This window comes from Gracilinanus agilis, chromosome 4 (genome assembly GCF_016433145.1).
Source record: "Gracilinanus agilis isolate LMUSP501 chromosome 4, AgileGrace, whole genome shotgun sequence".
Classification (NCBI taxonomy): Eukaryota; Metazoa; Chordata; class Mammalia; order Didelphimorphia; family Didelphidae; genus Gracilinanus; species Gracilinanus agilis.
The window spans coordinates 73,835,514-73,857,672 of record NC_058133.1 but is presented as its reverse complement, the minus strand read 5'-3'; the positions used below and the strand labels follow the sequence as shown (position 1 = coordinate 73,857,672).

The window sequence follows — 22,159 nt, the reverse complement described above, 5'->3', positions numbered from 1 at the left end:
GCATATAGCAGAGTGGATTAGAAATCAAAATCCTACCATATGTTGTCTACAAGAAACACACATGAGAGAGACAGACAGACAGAAACAGAGTGAAAATGAGAGGATGAAGCAAAATCTTTTGGGCTTCAAATGAGAAAAAGAAGGCAGGGGTGGCTATCATGATCTCTGACAGAGCCAAAGTAAAAATAGATAAGGTTAAAAGAGATAGAGAAGGTAACTACATTCTAGTAAAAGGCAGTATAAACAAGGAAGAAATATCAGTATTCAATTTGTATGCACCAAACAGTATAGCTTCCAAATTTCTGAAGGAGAAGCTAGTAGAGCTCAAGGATGAAATAGATAGCAAAACCATATTAGTGGGGGACCTCAACTTTCCCCTATCAGATCTAGATAAATCAAACCAAAAAAAAATAAGAAAGAGATAAGAAAGGTGAATGAAACCGCAGAAAAATTAGAGTTAATAGATATATGGAGAAAAATAGCAACAAAAAGGAATACACCTTCTTTTCAGCAGCACATGAAACATTCACAAAGATAGACCATGTAATAGGGCATAGAAACATGGCAAACAAATGCAAAAAAGCAGAAATAATAAATGTAATCTTCTCATATCATAATGCAATAAAAATAGTTATTAGTAAGAATACATGGAGAGGCAAACCAAAAACTAATTGGAAATTAAATAATATGATTCTCCAAAATAATTTAGTGAAAGAACAAATCACAGAAACAATTAATAATTTCATTGAAGACAATGACAATGATGAGACATCTTACCGAAACCTATGGGATGAAGCCAAAGCAGTTCTAAGGGGAAAATTTATATCACTGAGTGTATATGTTAACAAATTAGGGAGGGCAGAGATTAATGAATTGGGTATGCAACTTAAAAAACTAGAAAATGAACAAATTAAAAATCCTCAGATGAACACTAAATTAGAAATACTAAAAATCAAAGGAGAAATTAATAAAATCAAAAGTAAAAGAACTATTGAATTAATAAATAAGACTAGAAGCTGGTATTTTGAGAAAACAGATAAAATAGATAAAGTATTGGTAAATCTAATAAAAAAATGGAAAGAAGAAAACCAAATTAATAGTATCAAAGATGAAAAGGGAGACCTCACCTCTAATGAAGAGGAAATTAAGCTAAGCATTAAAAACTATTTTGCCCAATTATATGGCAATAAATTTAGCAATCTAGGTGATATGGATGAATATTTACAAAAATATAAATTGCCTAGATTAACAGCAGAAGAAATAGAATACCTAAATAATCCCATATCAGAAAAAGAAATTGAACAAGCCATCAAAGAACTCCCTAAGAAAAAATCCCCAGAGCCTGCTGGATTCACAAGTGAATTCTATCAAGCATTCAAAGAACAATTAATCCCAATACTATACAAATTATTTGATATAATAAGCAAAGAAGGAGTGTTACAAATTCCTTTTATGACATAAATATGGTACTGATTCCAAAGCCAGGTAGATCAAAAACAGAGAAAGAAAATTACAGACCAATCTCCTTAATGAACATAGATGCAAAAATCTTAAATTGAATACTAGCAAAAAGATTCCAGCAAGTGGTCAAGAGGGTTATCCATCATGATCAGGTGGGATTTATACCAGGAATGCAAGGATGGTTCAAAATTAGGAAAACCATCCACATAATTGACCATATCAACAAGCAAACCAACAAAATCCACATGATTACCTCAATGGATGCTGAAAAAGGCCTTTGACAAAATACAATACCCGTTCCTACTGAAAACATTAGAAAGTATAGGAATAGAAGGTCCTTTCCTAAAAATAATAAACAGTATATATCTTAAACCATCAACAAGCATCATATGCAATGGGGATAAATTAGAAGCCTTTCCAATAAGATCAGGAGTGAAACAAGGATGCCCATTATCACCTCTATTATTTAACATTTTACTAGAAACATTAGCAGTAGCAATTAGAAAAGAAAAAGAAATTAAAGGTATCAAAATAGGCAATGAGGAGACTAAGCTATCACTCTTTGCAGATGATATGATGGTCTACTTAAAAAATCCTAGAGAATCAACTAAAAAGCGAGTAGAAATAATCAACAACTTTAGCAAAGTTACAGGATACAAAATAAATGCACATAAATCATCAGCATTTCTATATATTTCCAACATATCACAACAGCAAGATATAGAAAGAGAAACACCATTTAAAATCACCCTGGACAACATAAAATACTTAGGAATCTATCTATCAAAACAAACCCAGGAATTATACGAACATAACTACAAAACACTTTCCAAACAATTAAAACTAGATCTAAACAATTAGAAAAACATTGATTGCTCATGGGTAGAATGAGCTAACATAATAAAAATGACCATTCTACCCAAATTAATTTACTTAGTGCCATATCTATCAAACTACCAAAAAACTTTTTTTACTGAATTAGAAAAAACTATAACAAAGTTTATTTGGAGGAACAAAAGATTAAGAATATCAAGGGAAATAATGAAAAAAAAAAGTGAAGGAAGGTAGCTTAGCAGTACAAGATATTAAGCTATACTATAAAGCAGCAGTCATCAAAACGATATGATACTGGCTAAGAGAAGAGATAGAAAGGAGGATCAGTGGAATAGACTTGAGGTAAGTGATGTCAGCAAGACAGTGTATGATAAATCCAAAGAGCCCAACTTTTGGAACAAAAATCCACTATTTGACAAAAACTGCTGGGAAAATTGGAAAACAATATGGGAGAGATTAGGTGTAGATCAACATCTCACATCCTACACCAAGATAAATTCAAAATGGGTGAATGACTTCAATATAAAGAAGGAAACTCTAAGTAAATTGAGTGAACACAGAATAGCATACTTGTCAGATCTCTGGGAAAGGAAAGATTTTAAAACCAAGCAAGAGTTAGAAAAAATTACAAAATGTAAAATAAATAATTTTGATTATATTAAATTAAAAAGTTTTTGCATAAACAAAAACAATGCAACCAAAATCAGAAGGGAAAAAACAAACTGGGAAAAAACCTTTATAACAAAAAATTCTGACAGGTCTAATTACTCAAATATACAAGGAGCTAAATCAATTGTATAAAAAATCATGCCATTCCCCAATTGATAAATGGGCAAGGGACATGAATAGGCAATTTTCAGATAAAGAAATCAAAAGTATCAATAAACACATGAGAAAGTGTTCTAAATCTCTAATAATTAGAGAAATGCAAATCAAAACAACTCTGAGGTACCACCTCACAACTAGCAGATTGGCTAAAATGATAGCAGGGAAGAGTAATGAATGTTGGAGGGCATGTGGCAAAATTGTAACATTAATGCATTGCTGGTGGAGTTGTGAACTGATCCAACCATTCTGGATGGCAATTTGGAATTATGCCCAAATAGCAATAAAAGAATGCCTGCCCTTTGATCCAGCCATACCATTGCTGGGTTTGTACCCCAAAGAGATCATAGATAAACAGACTTGTGCAAAAATATTTATAGCCGCGCTCTTTGTGGTGGCAAAAAAATGGAAAACGAGGGTATGCCCTTCAATTGGGGAATGGCTGAACAAACTGTGGTATATGCTGGTGATGGACTACTACTGTGCTCAAAGGAGTAACAAACTGGAGGAATTCCATGCAAACTGGAAAGACCTCTAGGAATTGATGCAGAGTGAAAGGAGCAGAGCCAGAAGAACATTGTAAACAGAGACTGATACACTGTGGTAAAATCGAATGTAATGGACATTTGTACTAGCAGCAATGTCAAGACAATTCTGAGGGATTTATGGAAAAGAATGCTACCCACATTCAGAGGAAGAACTACAGGAGAGGAAACACAGAAGAAAAACAAGTGCTTGAACACTTGGGTTGATGAGGACATGATTGAGGATGTAGACCTGAAAGGACTACATCAATGTAACTATCAATAATATGTAAATAAGTCTTGACTAACCACACATGTTAAAACCAGTGGAAATGCGAGTTAGCAATGCAGTGGAAGAGTTTGAGGGGGTGAAGGGTAAAGTAAAAACATGACTATGTAACCATGGAAAATTTTTCTAAAAATAAAAAATTAATCAAAAAAAAAAAACCAACTAAGTTAGAAAGCAAGGTCAAGGAAAGAAAATCTAAGAATTACTGAATTTTATGGAAATTATGACAAGAAAAAATATGATAAATAGGAAAACTGCTAAGAACTCTCAAAATCAGAGAGTAAAGTTTAAAATAGAAAGAATAATCACATCTTAAAAAATATCAAAATAAAAATTATCAGGAATGTCACAATCAAAATCCACATCTTTCAGGTTGAACAGAAATAACACAATCAATCAAAAGAGAATTTAAGTACCAAGGAGCTAAATATAAGGATCAAGAATTGATAGAATATATTTCAAAGGAGAAGAGAGCTTGGAATATGATATATCAAAAGACAAAAAGGCTTACAACTAAGGAAAACCTATAGAGAAAAACTAAGTATAATCCTACAGAGGAAAAAAAATAGACACTTTTATAGTAGATGATTTATTATTTATATGTCCACTAAGGGGATGAAAAAAGTGGATTCTCTGAACCCATTTAAATCTTAGAGTCACAGAGAACAATAAAATTGACAACGGGCTTGTGTATGAATTTGCTATTTTAATGGTCTTGGGAGAAGATAAAAATGAGAGTATGAAATAGGCTATTTTTATTTGTAGATAACAAGTATCAAGAACATTCTCTGCCTTTAACTCGTTTTCTTATTTGCAATGAACAAAGTAGGAACAAAGAAAGGAAAAAGTACAAAAAGACGAGAGATACATATTTAATAAACATAATATTGAATATGAATGGGATGAATTTTATCTATAAAATGGAAAAGAAAAGAAAAGACAGGATCAGAAAACAATACAATAATATACTGTTTAAAAGAAATATACTTGAAATACAAAGATTGATACAGAGAAAGGCTGGGGTAAAACCTACTATCTTCGGCTGAATTAATAAAAAAAAGCAGAAGTATTATTATTTCAAATAAGGTTATAGTCAATACAGATATAATCAAAAGGAAAATCTGGCAAATCTTATGCTTAAAGGCACCATAGATAAATTATTATAATTACTTAATACATAATATACCTAATAGCATAATATCTAAGTACTGAAAAGTTAATCAAACTGGAGGGAGAAAACAAGATAGTAAAGCTATAATAGTTGGTGAACTTAATGTACTCTTTTCAGACCTATATGAATTGACCAAAAGATAAAGAAGAAAGAAGTTAAGTACCTGAATGTAGAACTTCACAAAAATTAGATGACAGCTTCTTTACAATTACTAAAGGGAACAGAAAGGAATTTACACATTTCTAAGCTATATATGGTAGAATTATAAATATTCATCATATATTGGGATATAAAATCCTTATGGCAAAAACACTGTAAGGGGGGAAAGGGGTTTTGGTTGAATATATTAAAAGGTGACCACCCCAATTAAGAATAACCTCAGGTTAAAATGACTTTTATGGAAGTTTATTTACAAATATATAGGAGAGAGTGGAAGTAGAGAGATGAGAAGACAGTAGAATAAGAAATTTGTATTCAAGTCTGGGCTTTACTCTTGCAGGGCTCCAGAGATCCAGCCAGAGTCTAAAAAGTCAATTAACAAGGATTTTACCCAATTAAGGGAAGCTCCTGGAAGCTAGTACCTCCTGAGAGTTTAAAGGAGTCACCCTTCTTCACTCACCTCGTGTAGTTCTAAGAGAGAGATTTAAGAGCAGTTTCACAAAGGTCTCAGGGTCCCAAATCCAGCATTCTTCCACGTCCAAGAAAGAACCAGAACACCTCTCTCCAGCAGAAGACCTCTGACTCAACTCTCTCTTTTTAAAGGGGTCACTTATGTGTCACTTCCTGTGCCTCCCTCCTAGTTTGCGTGTCCAATCACAACAGATGCTTCTCTTAGAACTGCCTAGGGGGCAGTCAGTGGATTCTGATTCGTCACTCACTCTAGTACACGTGGGTTACGGACCTCCCAAAATTGGAGGTGTTCTCACCTTTGGTGATTAAATCTAAAGATGGGCAGTGTAGATTTAATCTAATTAGCACAATCCCTCCTGTGATCAATTGGGGAGACTGGTCTCCCCAATTGATCATTTGACATAATCATCTTGAACCCCTAAAATTCCAACTACAATAGTTAGAGATAAGAGGTAGGTAGAAGAGATAGAAGGAGAGAGAGCAAAATCAATGTTTTGCTAGGCGCATTGACAAAAAGGCAATTAGGGGGCAATCCCCTTTGGTGTAAGAATTTACAATTCAAATAATTATGTTTGATTCCTTCAAGTTCAATTAGTTGCACCCCAAAGTTCATTTGGATCATCTTGATTCAGTGTAGGTTTCTGCAGGCAAATAGTCCATTTTCTGGTTTCAAAGAGTTAGAAGACTTTTTTCCTGAAAATTTTCTTGAACAAAATTTTAAAACTTGGATTTTTGTAAAAATACAATCCCCCCTGAAGAGGGTGTTTGACTAACACACAGATCAACTCAGAATATATCATTGAGTTATGGGGTGTATGAGTCATTTATCAAAAGAAAAACCAAAAACATAAAAAGAAAAACAAATAGACGAAATATTTATGTTTGGGAGACAGAAAAAATTTCAAAATCAGGATCAAAATATCAAAAATCTATGTACATAACATTTTCTGATTAAACAAGAATAAATTCATAATAGGCCCTTGTATTAGGGTCCAATTAAAGTAAATTCTGTCCCATAAATGTGGACAAAATGTAGCAATATTGCACTTACCCATTGGCAGCCAAGACAGCAAGTTACTATATCATAAAAGAGAGAAGAACTAGATTTTTATGTAAAAGGGAAGTGTGCATTCCCTGGTCTGATTTCGCTTCATTCTAAGGGATAGTGGAGCCAGAATGAAGATGGCCAGCCTTAGGTACTTGACTGGCAGTGTAGTAAGAAGCGTCCTACATCTTAACAGATGTTAAGCGTTGCAACTTTGAGTTTCACACTAGGTTCAACTCCTTTAGTATTGGTATAAAAGTTAAATAATCCTAGTTGGATTTGGTATGGTCTTTTTTGACCTTGTGCTCCATGGCACTATTCAGTTTCTGTCTGTGATTCTATGGCACTGTGCAGAATCTCATCAATCCCAATGAGCCTGGTTGGTCTCCATGACCTTCTTGCACTGTGTGGTGGCTCTGTTGTTCCCTTCTTCTGGAATGAGACAGAATCATTAATCACAGTCTTATAATTTTTTTTAAACCCTTAACTTCTGTGTATTGGCTCATAGGTGGAAGAGTGGTAAGGGTAAGGTCTTATAATATCTTAATAATAAATGACAGGTAACCATAGTCTAGGGCTTTGTGGGTATTCATTAATATGATAGCAAATACATTTTAAACTTATATTACTGAAGAATCAAAAATTAATATTGATTATATGTATTTTAAGTATAAGAAATAAAAAAGGAAAAAAATCAAATATTCTATTAGAAAGGTAAAAGGCAATAGTAAAATAAAATTCAGGAATTCAATGTGATTTTAATACTAGTGACATGTGTTTCAAATACAAAAAATGAGAGAAAAATTGAATACTATATCACACATGCAGGAAGAAAAACAAAAATATTTTAAAATGTTTATATTTCAGAATCACAGAGGTAAAATATAGAATCTACTTGCCAAAAAATAAGATTCATTTCTTCTTTAACTTTCCTTGATCTGCAGTGTGAGTACAAATGAGGTAGAAAAGCAATAATACATTCAAAAAAAATTTTTACAAAAGGCACAAAATGTTACAAAAAGGATGGTGCAAATAAAGATATTAGGAAGGTAGGCAGGCACTGTATTCAAAATCTGTTTTTTCTTCTTTGCTATTTAAGGGGAGACAAAACTGAAAACAATAGAGTCTAAGGATCCCCACCTTCTGCCCCACGTAGAGGGGCAGTAGTACACTGAGTATTTTGTGGACGAGCTCCATTTAAGAGATATTGTTGTGGGGTTATTTGGTATGAGTTATCATCTTCCTGATTTTTATTCCTAGCATATTTATCACTCTTAAAGTTGCGATTCCTGGAATCATTGTTATGATTATTATTCCTATCATTATTTCTATAGTTATTGTTTGACTGGGTGTTATTTCTGATTACTCTTAACAAATTTCTACAGTCCTTCATGGTGTGGCCTTTCTTCTCACAGAATTGGCAGGTAAGAGATCAATAGTTAGATTCTTTGAGAGAGGCTATAGTCTCTCCCTTATTTTCCAGTTTTTTTCTTATCATTTTATTTTTTATTCTTAAAGCTTCCACTGAGTCACTGTCTTCCTCATTTCTTTGTGCATGGCCCTTAAACACATAAGATGCTACCCTCCTCAATTCCTCCAGATTCATAGAGTCCCAGTTTGGGCTGTCAGTTCTAAAGCAGTCTTTGACTACTTTACAATTCTCAATGAATTCTTGTTCTCTGGTCAAATTAAAGTCCATATATATGTTGCCCACCTCAATAAGTATCCATAAACAGGGATGGAGTTTCATTGGTATATTGTTTGGTCTCTCTGAATTTTGACCAGCTTTTAGACGTATCAGAGCAGGCTTTCATGGCTGACAATAATGCTTCTCTACCTTGGGAGAGTTTTTTATAATCTGGGTCTGAATTGTAATTCCATTTACGATTCTGGACCAGCCAATTAATTGCTCCCCTACCTTTCTTCTTATTGACAAAAGAGATAATTCTATCTTTCTCACTTCTTGTTAGAAATGCTTCCAATAGATTTTCAATATCCATCCAATTGGGGGTTATAAGTTTGGAATATATTCTCTAATTTTTTCATAATTAAGATTGATTCATTCTCAAAAGTAGGCATATTTTCTTTGAATCTAGCTAAATCTTGAGGTTAAGGGGGTATGGTGTCTTATAGGCACCAACTCCCCATTTTTATTGAAGGTAGGTACTTCCCTTAAGGGGAATAAGCTTTGGGCTGCATCATTTTCTGTTTCTGCCTGTAGGTTCCCTATTTGAGGGTTTGAGTCACCAGCAGGGACAGGGTCCAGTGGAGTAGCGGGAGGAGCAGAGTCAGTGGGACAAAGACTCTGGAGGAGGTATGGAGAAATAAATCTCTCTGACTCACTCAACTCTTTCTTTTTAAAGAGTTACTTATGTGTCACTTTCCTGTGCCTCCCTCCTAGTTTGTGTGTCCAATCACAATAGACGCTTCTCTTAGGACTGCCTAGGGGGCTGTCAGTTGATTCTGATTCTTCACCCACTCTAGCACACAAGGGTTATGGACCTCCCAAAATTGGAGGTGTTCTCATCTTTGGTGATTAAATCTAAAGATGGGCACTGTAGATTTAATCTAATTGCTTGGTTTTAAAATCATTCCTTTACCAGAGATCTAACAAATATATGATTTTGTGTTCATCTAATTTACTTAGAGTTTCCTTCTTTATATTGAAGTCATTCACCCATTTTGAATTTATCTTGGTGTAGGGTGTGAGATGTTGGCCTAAACCTAATCTCTCCCATATTGTTTTCCAATTTTCCCAGCAGTTTTTGTCAAATAGTGGATTTTTGTCCCAAAAGTTGGGCTCTTTGGATTTATCATACACTGTCTTGCTGACATCACTTACCCCAAGTCTATTCTACTGATCCTCCTTTCTGTCTCTTAGCCAGTACCATATTATTTTGATGAGTGCTGCTTTATAATATAGTTTAATATCTGGTATTGCTAAGCCACCTTCCTTTATGTTTTTTTTTCCCATTATTTCCCTTGATATTCTTGATCTTTTGTTCTTCCAAATGAACTTTGTTATGGTTTTTTCTAATTCAGTAAAAAAAAAAGTTTTTTAGTAGTTTGATAGATATGGCACTAACTAAGTAAATTAATTTGGGTAGAATGGTCATTTTTATTATGTTAGCTCGTCCTACCCATGAGCAATCAATGTTTTTCCAATTGTTTAGATCTAGTTTTAATTGTTTGGAAAGTGTTTTGTAGTTATGTTCGTATAATTCCTATGTTTGTTTTGGTAGATAGATTCCTAAGCATTTTATATTGTCAGAACCACTATTTTTTAAAGAAAATAATAATGAAACTGACATTTTTAAAAGAGAGGAAAAACAAATTATTCACTTCAAAAATGAAAAAGAAGTACTAACAACTAGGAAGAAAATAAAGAAAATCAATAGAAACTACGTTGCCCTATTAGGTACTAACAAAATGGGTAACTTAAGAACAAATAGACTAGTATTTAAATAACCCAACATCAGAAAAAGAAATTGAACAAGCCATAAATTAGCCTTGAAGAAAAAAATTCCAGGATGATTTGCAAGTGAGTTCCATCAAACACTCAAAGAACAATTAAATGCAGCATTATATAAAACTGTTGCAGTAATTAAAAAAAAAAAGACTATACTCTTTCAATCCTCTAAGCTTCAAATATAGTCTAAATACCTAAACCAGAGAAGGACAAAACACAGGAAAAAACTACAGACCATATCACCACTGAACTATAACAAAAGAAAATTTAAATAAAATATCAAGAAAGCTACAACAACATATTAACAAATGCTTGTATACCATGAACAAAATCATTTATACTAGGAATGCAAAATTCATTCAACCCAAGGAAGACCACAAATATAAATCATGCTAATATTATAAATAATAAATTCAACCAAGTTGTAAGATATAAAAATAATTCACAAAAATCACCATTTCTGTATATTACCAACAAAACCTAGCAGGAAGAACAAGAAAAAGAAATTTCATTAAAAAAAAACAGAAGGTATAAAATATCTGAAAGTATATCTGTTAACATGCACCCAGGAACTCTAGAAATTCAATGATAAAAACACAGTTCACAAAAATAAAGGCAGACCTAAGTAACTAAGAATATTACTCAAAGATAGGTAGAACCAATATTATAAAAATACTAATGAAATTAATTTACTGATTCAGTGTTTTAACCAACTACTAAATGAGTATTTTATGGAGCTAGAAAAAAATTCATAAAGAACAATATAAAGGATAATAACAAAAGAAAGGGGGACTCTAGTGATACCAGATCTGCCTCAAATTGTACTGCAAAGCAGTAATCATTAAAATTATTTGCTACTGGTTAAAAAATGAGAGGTCAAGCAGTGGGCAGTGCAAAACATCCAGAAGAAGCAAACAAAATTATTTATTATTCTATAAATCAAAAGATTCTTGTTAAAGAGGAAATAATTCACTATTTGACAAAAACTATTAAGGAAACTGTATAATGATTGGGAGACATTAGATTTAGACTAATACCTCATAACATATATCAAGATATGCTCCAAATATAACATGGCCTAGATATAATACAAAAGGTTACATGATAAGCAAGAAATTTCCTTTTAGATCTCTATATAGCAAAAAAGCTCATGACAAAACAAGCTATTGAGCACATAGATCACAAATAGATATTTTGCTTATTTTTAAAAGTTAAGTTTTTGCAACTAAATGTAATATAATTACAAGAGAAATAGATAAATATGAAAATAATCTTTGCCACAAGTTTTAATGATAAAAGCCTCATGTCCAAGACAAATAAGCAACTAATTTATAAGATTAAAAGCCATTCCCTAATGAAGAAATGGTCAGCAGCTATGAACTGGCAGTTTTGAAAGGAAGTTTTAAGTTTCTGACAAGAAAAAGATGATTTAAATCACTAATAATTAGAGAAATGCAAATGAAAGCAACTTTGGTCTCATATCAAAGCCATCAGACTGGCAATGATGACAAAAGTGTTGAAGGGCCTGTGGAAAACTGGTATATTAATACACTGTTAACTGAGCTCTGAATCCAGCCATTCTGGAAAACAATTCTGAAGTATGCCACCAAAGTTACTGAACTGTATAAAAACTTTGACCCAGCTATATGGCACCACTGGATATATACACAAAAAAATTCAAAGAAAGGGGGAAAGAACCTATATGTGAAAAAAAAAATTATAGCAGCTCTTTTTTAAAGAAGCTAAGTATTTTAAGTAAAGGGCTGTCAATGATTAAACAAATTATGACATAAAGCTAATGAAATACTATTGTGCCACAAGAAATAACTAAATGGACAGTTTCAGAGGAAACTGAAGATACCTTTATGAACTGACAAAGAACAAAGTGAACTAAACTAAGAATAATTTATACAATGAGAAAAATAACTATGAAAGATTTTAGAATTGTCTTAATGAAGCAGTAAACCACAAAAATAGAAGACTGAAAATGAAACATATCACTCAAGTGATGACTATTAAGAAAGACATATTTAAGACATGATCAACATAGAGATGTAGTTTTTTCATTTTCTTTTTTGATGTTTTTAAATTGGGAAATGCACATTTGGAGGGATAGATTATGAATACATGCAAAAATAAATATATTAATTTCTGAAAACCCCACAAAAACCACAAATGAAAATAAACCCTACTTACAAGAGATTACATTCTAATGGAGAAAACATATATACATAATTATATGGAGAATATAAAAAGAATATGAAGTTATTAATATAAAGTTCAAATAAATGAAGTAACTAAATATACGGTGATTTGGGAAGGAAGATACTAGCAGTTGTGGGGGAATCCGAAAAGACTTCATGTGAGGGTGGTTACTCACATTTTCAGTCTATTTCATGTGCATTTGTGATGTGCATATTTTAGGGGATAGGCACCTTCAACTAAAACATTTCCAGGAATTGAGTTATTAGTAGCTTTAATTTGATCCAACATAACTTTCCTTCTTGTGGTAACAAGTCAAAAAGGAGCATAAAAGTCAAATTGATTTATCTGTAATGGTTTCAAGGAGGAAAAACCTGCATCACTACAATTATTTTTTAGATTCACCTGAGCAATTTGATCCCACTGCCCAGGGTAATAAACCAATCTCTAGTATTTCCAGAACTCAAATGACCAGTGTTTCAAAGTTCTGCCAGGCCAGCCAACAAATATTTATTAAGTGCTTATGATGTGTCAGGCATTATGCTATGCCCTGAGAATAACAAAAAAAGAAAAAAGAAAGATAATTCCTACCTTTAAAGAGTTTACATTTTAATAGAGGAAGACAACACATCAAAGGAAACTGAAAAGTAGTTGTAGGAAGAAAGAAGTTATTAAAAGTCTGTAGTGCAGCTGAGAGAGACATGAAGGCATGGTGGTGTGGGCATACACCTTAAAATGGAGATTCTGAGAGGAGCCATCCAATCAGCAGGACACCAAATTCTTGCTGCATAAAACCTAGGCTGGCATTCCCTTACTTAACAGTTGCTCCTATCTCAACCTCCCTACCCCATGTAATACGAATGTTTAGTAGAAATCACAAGATTTCAAGATTTTATAAAGAGAAATTTTAAATCCTAATTAGAGGGACAGCTGGGTGGCTCAGTGGATTGAAAGCCAGGTCTATAGATGGCAGGCCCTGGGTTCAAACCTGGCCTCAGACATTTCCTAGCTATATAACCCTGGGCAATTCTAACCCCAATTGCGTAGTCCTTACACTCTTCTCTCTTGGAACCAATACTTCATATGAATTCTAAGATGGAAAGAAAAGATTTTTTAAATTCTAAGTAGAGCTCTCCAATGGTGGCTCATGCTGCTCAGACAGATACTGCATTCCCTATTTCAAGAAGACATTTAATACAGGCTAGATAAGCATTTCTTAGTCATATATAAACTTAATCCATGTTTTCAGTAAGTGATGTATTAAATGACTTTTGTCATTGATGTCCTACATTACTAAATGGTCTCAGGTTACTGGGCTTCTTAAGTTAGGTTTACCTTTAATATTTTCTGCCTTGTCCCTAAAAATAAAGGTAATCAGCTATTACTAGTTACTCTTTTCCTGTCTTTGCAACAATCTATCTTGCATTTTAAAATGTAGAGCCCTAATTTTGGGGGGAAATAAGCCATTAACTAAAGATAAGAATTATACTCAAAGCAATTTTAAGTTTGCTCTGAATAAGACACTCTTATTCATAAAAAATAGCATATAAGCTTTAGTACATAATAATGGCTAGTGTATTTCCCCAAAGAGCAAAGATCTGGAAAACTATTTTGGATACCAATATAATATCAATTATATGATTTCTTGATTCTTGAGAGTTTCACATTACTAAAGTTGCCAAGCTAATTGGGCAAAGAGTTTGGTTTTTAAACTTCTAAGTTTTTCAAAAAAAACTTTAATTGATAAAAATTACCAATATACAAATGCTCATATGATAGGTACTCAAAGAATACAGTGACATTCTACTCACAAAACACTAAGCATTAAAATGGCTATATTTATATTATTTTCATTATTCATTATATATTCAAAGAATATATACATTCATTATTCATTATACACACACACATATAGAATGAATAAAGCAATTTCAGCAAAATATCAGGCTGTGGTTAGATGAATGGTTCTCAAAGAGTATGCCATAACACACTAATGTGCCCAGAAAATTTGGATAAAAGACAAAAGAATTAAAGCTTAAAGAAAATTTCCTGAAAAAAGTCATTTAATATAAATTTCTTTACTCAGCATACACATTGTGGCAAGTGTAGTAGCCACAAAATAAACAAAAGCTGCTTATTACACAGACATACTAATCTTAAGATACTTATCTTGATCTCATAAAAAATTAAAATGGTTGCTCTTACTCATGAGGGAGCTATATGCATCAATCATCAGACTCTCCTTCAGTGCTATCAAATTAAATAGTCAATATCCAATATAATTCATAACAAAGAAATCCAATTTCTCAAAGATGCTAAAAACCAACTACTTTTCTGAATGTTAGTTTCTCCCAGGTGTGAATTAAATCTTTTTTTAATACTTCATGTTTATACTATCCTGATACCTTATCAACTTACAGGAATATTCCACTTTAAACAAAGGTAATATATGAAAATTCAAACATAGAAAAAAAACTTAGAGATCCTTGAGAACTATCTCCTGCCCTTTCTTTGTATCCACAGTATATCACACTTAGTAGGCACTTAATAATTTTTGCTTGAATGCAATAAGTCCAGCAAAACAGAATAACCAATCTGCTACCTGATTTGATCATGCTTTCTCTTGCCTCCAGTTATTCCTGCACATGACTCTCCAGGCCAAGATTAACTTTCTTCATTTTAGTGTCATCCTTCCAACCATGTAACACTTCCCTTTTAAGCTTCTCTATATTATTCCTGAAGCCCCTAGATGAAAATGATCTCTAACTTCATTTGGACTTCTCTTGGCCCATATTATCTTTTGAATCATACTTATTTAGGTCTATGCCATTGCATGATTTATCAGGAAAAATTCTGGATTTAGAGACAAGTAGATCTACTTTCAAATCCCATCACTAACACATACTATGAGAGTGAGCAAGTCACTTAATATAACTAGGCCTCAGATCTCTAAAATTATGGGGTTGGCCTAAATGACCTTTAAGGTCCTTCTGGTTCTAAATCTACAAAATCCTATAAGCTCTAGTGTATTGTGAGCTTCTTGAGAACAAAGACTCATTTTTCATCTTGTGCCCACTAGTATATCACAGAGTATCTTTAATAAAGGTTTGTTAAGTTGAAATTAAAAAAAAAAAGGCTTTATAATCTTCTGGTCTATTTGATGCTGATTTAACTTAAGACACTTCAAATTTTATTTCCCTCCTCTTTCCACTATGAAATGTCCGTTGCATATATTATAAAAATAAGTGCTTTGTGAATTGAATTTACTAGGCTGTCCATGAATAAAGTGAAATAGTTTTATTCAAAATAATGAGGGGGAAAGGTAAATAGAGAAGGACTTGGTTGAGCTTCAAAAACCATTTTTTTTTACATTCCTCCTCAGTTTCCCTTACAGATCGTAAAATTTTGATTGTAATTTTTGAAGGCAAAAAAAGTACAAAGATTTACACAACTGTTCGTTTTGAGATTTCACCTTATACTAATGATTATCCAGTTGCAAAGTAGATGATTTAAGTCTATAACATAATAATTGTTGAAGTGTTACTAAGCCTTAAGAACATATTGGAGCAGCTAGATGGCTCAGTGGATAGTGAAATAAGAGGCCCTGGGTTCATATTTGACCTCAGATACTTCCTAGCTGTGTGACGTTATAAAAGTCACTTAACCCCAACTGCCTGGCTCTTACCATTCTTCTCCCTTGGAACAGATACTTAGTATTAATTCTAAGACAGAAGGCAAGGGTTAAAAAAAAACCCAAAATATATTTAATTATAATTCTTACCTCAGAAGCAGTAGCTGCAATGTTAATGTTGCTCGACTGCCCATTCATTAGGTCCATATTTCCCACATCAGTTCTTGGCCTTCTGAGTAGTAGGGCTCAGATTATTTCAAGTCCAAGGCAATAAATACATTATTCCTATAAATAAATGTTGGAAAAGGGTATTGTTAGAATGTTTGCCTCACTGAGATGATTAACAAGAATATTCCAAATCACTAATGATAGAGAAATGTAAATCCAAACAAGCCTAAGATTCACATTTTAAAAATTGACAATGATAACAAAAGACGGGTATAATCATTGTTGGAGGATTGTATAACTGAGGGAGCTGTGAAATCAGTACAAACATTTTGGGAAGCACTTTGTAATTGTGCAAATAAAGCAAACTAAAATGTCTATACCCTTTAATCTAAAGATTTAACAATGAGGTTAATTACATCAGGTGCTAACTAGTAAGAAAGTACCATATCTAAATATTCAAACATATTTTTTGTCATAGCAAAGGATTTATCCACTGACCATGGAATGATTAAACAAATTGTGATATTATAAATGTAATAGAATATTACTGTGTAGTTGCAAATGTTGAGACTATGATGAATCTAGACAGACTGACATGTATACAGAATAAAACAACATTCCCAGTGTCTGTCACAACAAAGGAAAAAGAAACCCCAAAAAAGACGTAAAATTTGAGAAAGGGCAGAGTATAGCAGTATAAGATTTCAAACTATATTATAAAGCAGTGTGAGCTTGTGCTTATGAAGCAGTCATTATCAAAACTATGTGGTCCTGGCTAAAAATAAGAAAGTGGAATAGAATAGATATATAACTAAAAGTTCTAAAAGATTATAGAATCCTTGTGTTTGACAAAGGTAAAAGATCCAAGTTTTTGGAATAAGAATTCACTATTTGGTAAAAATTGTTAGGAAATCTGGAAAGTGTCTGGCAGAAACTAGACACACACCAATGTCTTACACCATTTACCAAGATAAGATTAAAATAGATACATGACCTGGGAATAAAGGGAGATATAACAAACAAATTAGAAGAACAGGGAACATACTACCTATCAGATTTGTGGACAGGAGAAGAATTTATGAATAAACAAGAGAAAGAATTATGAAACATAAAATGGATAATTTTGAAAACATTAAATTGAAAAGTTTTTTACAAATAAAATGAATGTAGATAATTTTAGAAGGAAAGCAGTAAGTTGGGATAACATTTTATAGATAGTTTCTCTTTGTCAAATATATCAGAATATAAACCATTCCCTAACTGATAAGCAGTCAAAAAATATAAATGGACAGTTTTTTGGATAAAGATATCAAAGTTACAAATGACTATAAGAAAAATTTCTCTAAATTATTGATTAGAGAAATACAAATAAAAACAATTCTGAGAAATCATCAGAATGGCTAACATGATAAATGGGCAAAATGACAAATGTTGGAGGGGATATGGAAAAATAAGGACACTAATACATTATTGGTAAAACTGGGAACTGATCCAACCATTTTGGAGAGCAATCTGGAATTTATAGTCAAAGAGTTATAAAACAGTATATAATATATACTACTATTAGATTTCCTTCCTAAGATGATCAAGAAAAAAGGAAAAGAAACTATATGTTCTAAAATTTTTATAGCAGTTCTTTCTGTGATGACAAACAACTAGAAATTGAAGGGGTGTTTATCATTTGGGGATGACCAAACAAGTTGTGGAATAAGAATATAATAAAATACTATTGTGCCATAAGAAATGACAAACAAGTTGATCACAAAAAAATCTAGAAAGACTTCTATGAAGTGATGCAAAAATAAAGTGATGATGAAAAAAAGATATCCACCATTACAGAAGGAACAGATGGTATCCTAATGCACATTGAAACATACCACTCTCCACTTTATTTCTTCCATCAGTTTTTCTCCAGGGTAAGCAATGTGTCTTGTTTTACACTATGCTTAACAGGAAAATAGGTACAACCTATATCATACTACTTGCCTTCTTGGGAAAGGAAAGGAGGAAAATAAAAATGAGATGGATTTTTGCACATAACATTAATGTGAGAATTTGTTTCTCTTGGATGAGCATATTTATTATTTATTACACATTTACAAACAAATCATATTATATTGTGTTACATATTATATTATGTTGTATATATGATATAAAAATAAATGGTAACAAAAAAGTAGGAGCTATAAAATCTAATTGCAAAATAGACTCTAAATATGTTGAGCTGTTATACAGAATTTGAAAGCACCAATGCCTTTTGAAAATCTTGTCTTATCCCAAGTCATATTTAATTCAAACTTAAAAACAAAAATGCCCTAAATGACAACAACAAAGAACAGGCACAGCTTAAAGGAAGACATATGGGAAGATATCCTTCTCTCCACCTTTTTACATATGTAGAAAAAATAAGTGTGGCTCACTGTATGCATTTTTAGTTATACTGATCTTCCTCCCCTCTTTTTTCTTTTTTTTTTTAAATCATTACCTTCTACTTTAAAATCAATACTATGTATGATGTTCTAATACAAAATGGTAAATAAAAAAGAGAAAAAATTTAAGGGCTTCAACAAGTTCAAATTGATTATATTCTTATATGGAAAGATGATATCTGTAACTTAAAAATTGTTAACATTATCAAAGTAGTTAGAATAAAAAATAAAGGCAGAGGGTATGGTATTAAGCTATTTAGGATAATATGTAAAAAAAGATTAGGGGAAAAAAGAAAACTGTACTAAGAGAAATACGAAGGAAGAATTAAACATAAAAAAGCATGAGGGAGGTGGGTAGAATACCATTACAAGGAGGGGAGGATGAGAGCGGTGAAAGGTAATACTTAAACTTTATTCTCATTGGAATCATTTCAGAGAGGGAAAAACAGCCAGATTCATTGGGGTATAGAATTCTATCTTAACCTACAGAGAAGTAGAAGGGTAATAAGGAAGAGGGTGGTGGTGGTGGGAGTAGTATCAGGGAAGGAGGAGTTGAAGGAGGAGGTGATAAAGAGAAGTAGGAGAGGAATAAGAAGGAAGGTGGTAGGAACGGGAGTAAAATAAGGAAGGGGAAAAGGGGCACTAATTAAAAGCAAAAGACTGGTATAGAGGGAAAGAGTAAAAGGAGAAAGAGCAGGAATAAAAATAATAAAAATAATGGGGAATACACAGACACTAATCATAACTATGAATGTGAATGAGATGAACTTACCCATAAAATTGAAGCAGATAGCAGACTGGATTAAAAATCAAAATCCTACCATATGTTGTTTACAAGAAACACATTTGAAGCAAGTAGACATATAGACTAAAGGTAAGAGCCTGAAGCAGAATTTATTAGGCATCAATTGTGAAAAAGAAGACAGGAATAGGAGTAGCAATCAGAAAAAGGCAGTATAGACAATGAAGAAATATCAGTATTCAACATATATGCACCAAATGGTATAGCATCCTGATTTTTAAAGGGGAAATTAATGGAGCTTAAGGAGGAAGTATAAAACTATACTAGTGGAGAACATCAACCTTCCCCTATCCAATTTAGATAAATTGAACCAAAAAATAAATAAGAAATAATAGAACTTAATGAAATTTTAGAAAAATTAAGAGTTGATAGATATCTGGAGAAAACTGAATAGGGATAAAAAGGAATATTTTTTTCTTTTCCTTTCAAAAGGAAACTTTTCAGCAGTATGCGGTACATATTTGAAGACTGACCATGTACTAGGGCATGAAAACATCTCAAACAAATGCAGAAAAACAGAAATAATAAATGCAACTTTTTAAGATCATAATGAGGTAAAAATTATAACTAGTAAGGGTTCATGGAGAGACAAATTAAAAATTGGAAATTAAATAATCTAATTCTTCAAAACTGGTGGATTAAAGAAAACATCATAGAAACAATTACTGATTTCATGGAAGAGAATGACAATGAGGAGACAACATATCAAAATTTATGGGATACAGCCAAAGCAGTATTCAGGGGAAAATTTATATCCCCGAGTTCCTATATTAGCAAAAAAAGAGAAAGAGATCAACAAATTGGGCATGTAACTAAAAAACTAGAAAAGAATAAATTAAAAATCCTCAGAAAAAGATCAAATTGGAAATCCTAAAAATCAAAGGAGAAATTAATAAACTGAAAGTAGAGGAACTATTGATCTAATAAATAAGACTAGGAGCTGGTTCTTTGAAAAAATAAAATAAAATAAAGTTCTGGGCATACAAAGGCAAGTAAAAAAACCATCTCCTCTCTTGAGGAGCCCACATGGCTCCCTAATGGGGGAGACAGCATGCAAACAACTATGTAAAAATAAGATAAATAGGAAATAATCAATAAAGGGATTAATTAGCATTAAAGGGGAATGGGACTTTTAAAAAAAACATTAATATTCATTTTTAACATGGTTACATGATTCATGCTCCTACTTAACCCTTCACCCTCCGCAATCCCCCCACCCATGGCCGATGCACATTTCCACTGGATTTAACATGTGTCATTGATCAAGACCTATTTCCAAATTATTGTTAGTTGCATTGCTGTGGTAGTTTCGAGTCTACATCCCCAATCATGTCCACCTCAACCCATGCGTTCAAGCAGTTGTTTTTCTTATATGTTTCCTCTCCTGCAGTCCTTCCTCTGAATGTGGGTAGCATTCTTTACCATAAATCCCTCAGAACTGTCCTGTGTCATTGCTTTCTGCTGGTACAGAAGTCCATTGCATTCGATTTTAACATAGTATATCAGTCTCTGTGTACAATGTTCTTCTGGTTCTGCTCCTTTCACTCTACATCAGTTCCTGGAGGTCTTTCCAGTTCACATGGAATTCCTCCAGTTTATTATTCCTTTGAGCACAGTAGTAGTCCATCACCAGCATATACCACAATTTGTTCAGCCATTCCCCAATTGAAGGACATACCCTCCTTTTCCAGTTCTTTGCCACCACAAAAAGCGCAGCTATAAATATTCTCATACAAGTCTGTTTATATATGATCTCTTTGGGGTACAAACCCAACAATGGTATGGCTGGATCAAAGGGCAGGCATTCTTTTATAGCCCCTTGAGCATGATTCCAAATTGCCAGCCAGAATGGTTGGATCAGTTCACAACTCCACCAGCAATGCATTAATGTCCCAATTTTGCCACATCCCCTCCAACATTCATTACTCTCCCCTTCTTTCATTTTAGCCAATCTGCTAGGTGTGAGGTGGTACCTCAGAGTTATTTTGATTTCCATTTCTCTAATTATTAGAGATTTAGAACACTTTCTCATGTGCTTATTGATACTTTTGATTTCTTTACCTGAAAATTGCCTATTCATGTCTCTTGCCCATTTATCAATTGGGGAAAGGCTTGATTTTTTTATACAATTGGTTTAACTCCTTGTATATTTGAGTAATTAGACCCTTGTCAGAGTTTTTTGTTATAAAGATTTTTTCCCAATTTGTTGTTTCCCTTCTGATTTTGACTACATTGTTTTTGTTTGTACAAAAGCTTTTTAGTTTAATATAATCAAAACCATTTAATTTACATTTTGTAGTTTTCTCTAACTCTTGCTTGGTTTTAAAACCTTTCCTTTCCCAGAGATCTGACAAGTATACAATTCTGTGTTCACTTAACTTATTTATAGTTTCCCTCTTTATATTCAAGTCATTCACCCATTCTGAATTTATCTTGGTGTAGGGTGTGAGATGTTGATCTAAACCTAATCTCTCCCATACTGTTTTCTAAATTTCCCAGCAGTTTTTGTCAAATAGTGAATTCATGTCCCCAAAGTTGGGCTCTTTGGGTTTATCATACACTGTCTTGCTGATGTCATTTATCCCCAGTCTATTCCACTGATCCTCCTCTCTGTCTCTTAGCCAGTACCATATTGTTTTGATGACTGCTGCTTTATAGTATAGTTTAATAACTGGTACT

At 32.8% G+C, this 22,159-nt stretch overlaps 1 protein-coding gene across 1 annotated transcript in view; it reads right to left on the bottom strand.

The window, feature by feature from the left end:
- RALGPS2 (Ral GEF with PH domain and SH3 binding motif 2) overlaps nt 1-16,288 on the bottom strand; it is a 160,919-nt gene extending 144,631 nt beyond the window's left edge. The window contains exon 1 of the mRNA XM_044674893.1: nt 16,232-16,288. Coding sequence (XP_044530828.1) covers nt 16,232-16,288 — 57 coding nt within the window. The remainder of the gene's footprint in view (nt 1-16,231) is intronic.
- Between the last annotated feature and the right edge of the window lie 5,871 nt (nt 16,289-22,159).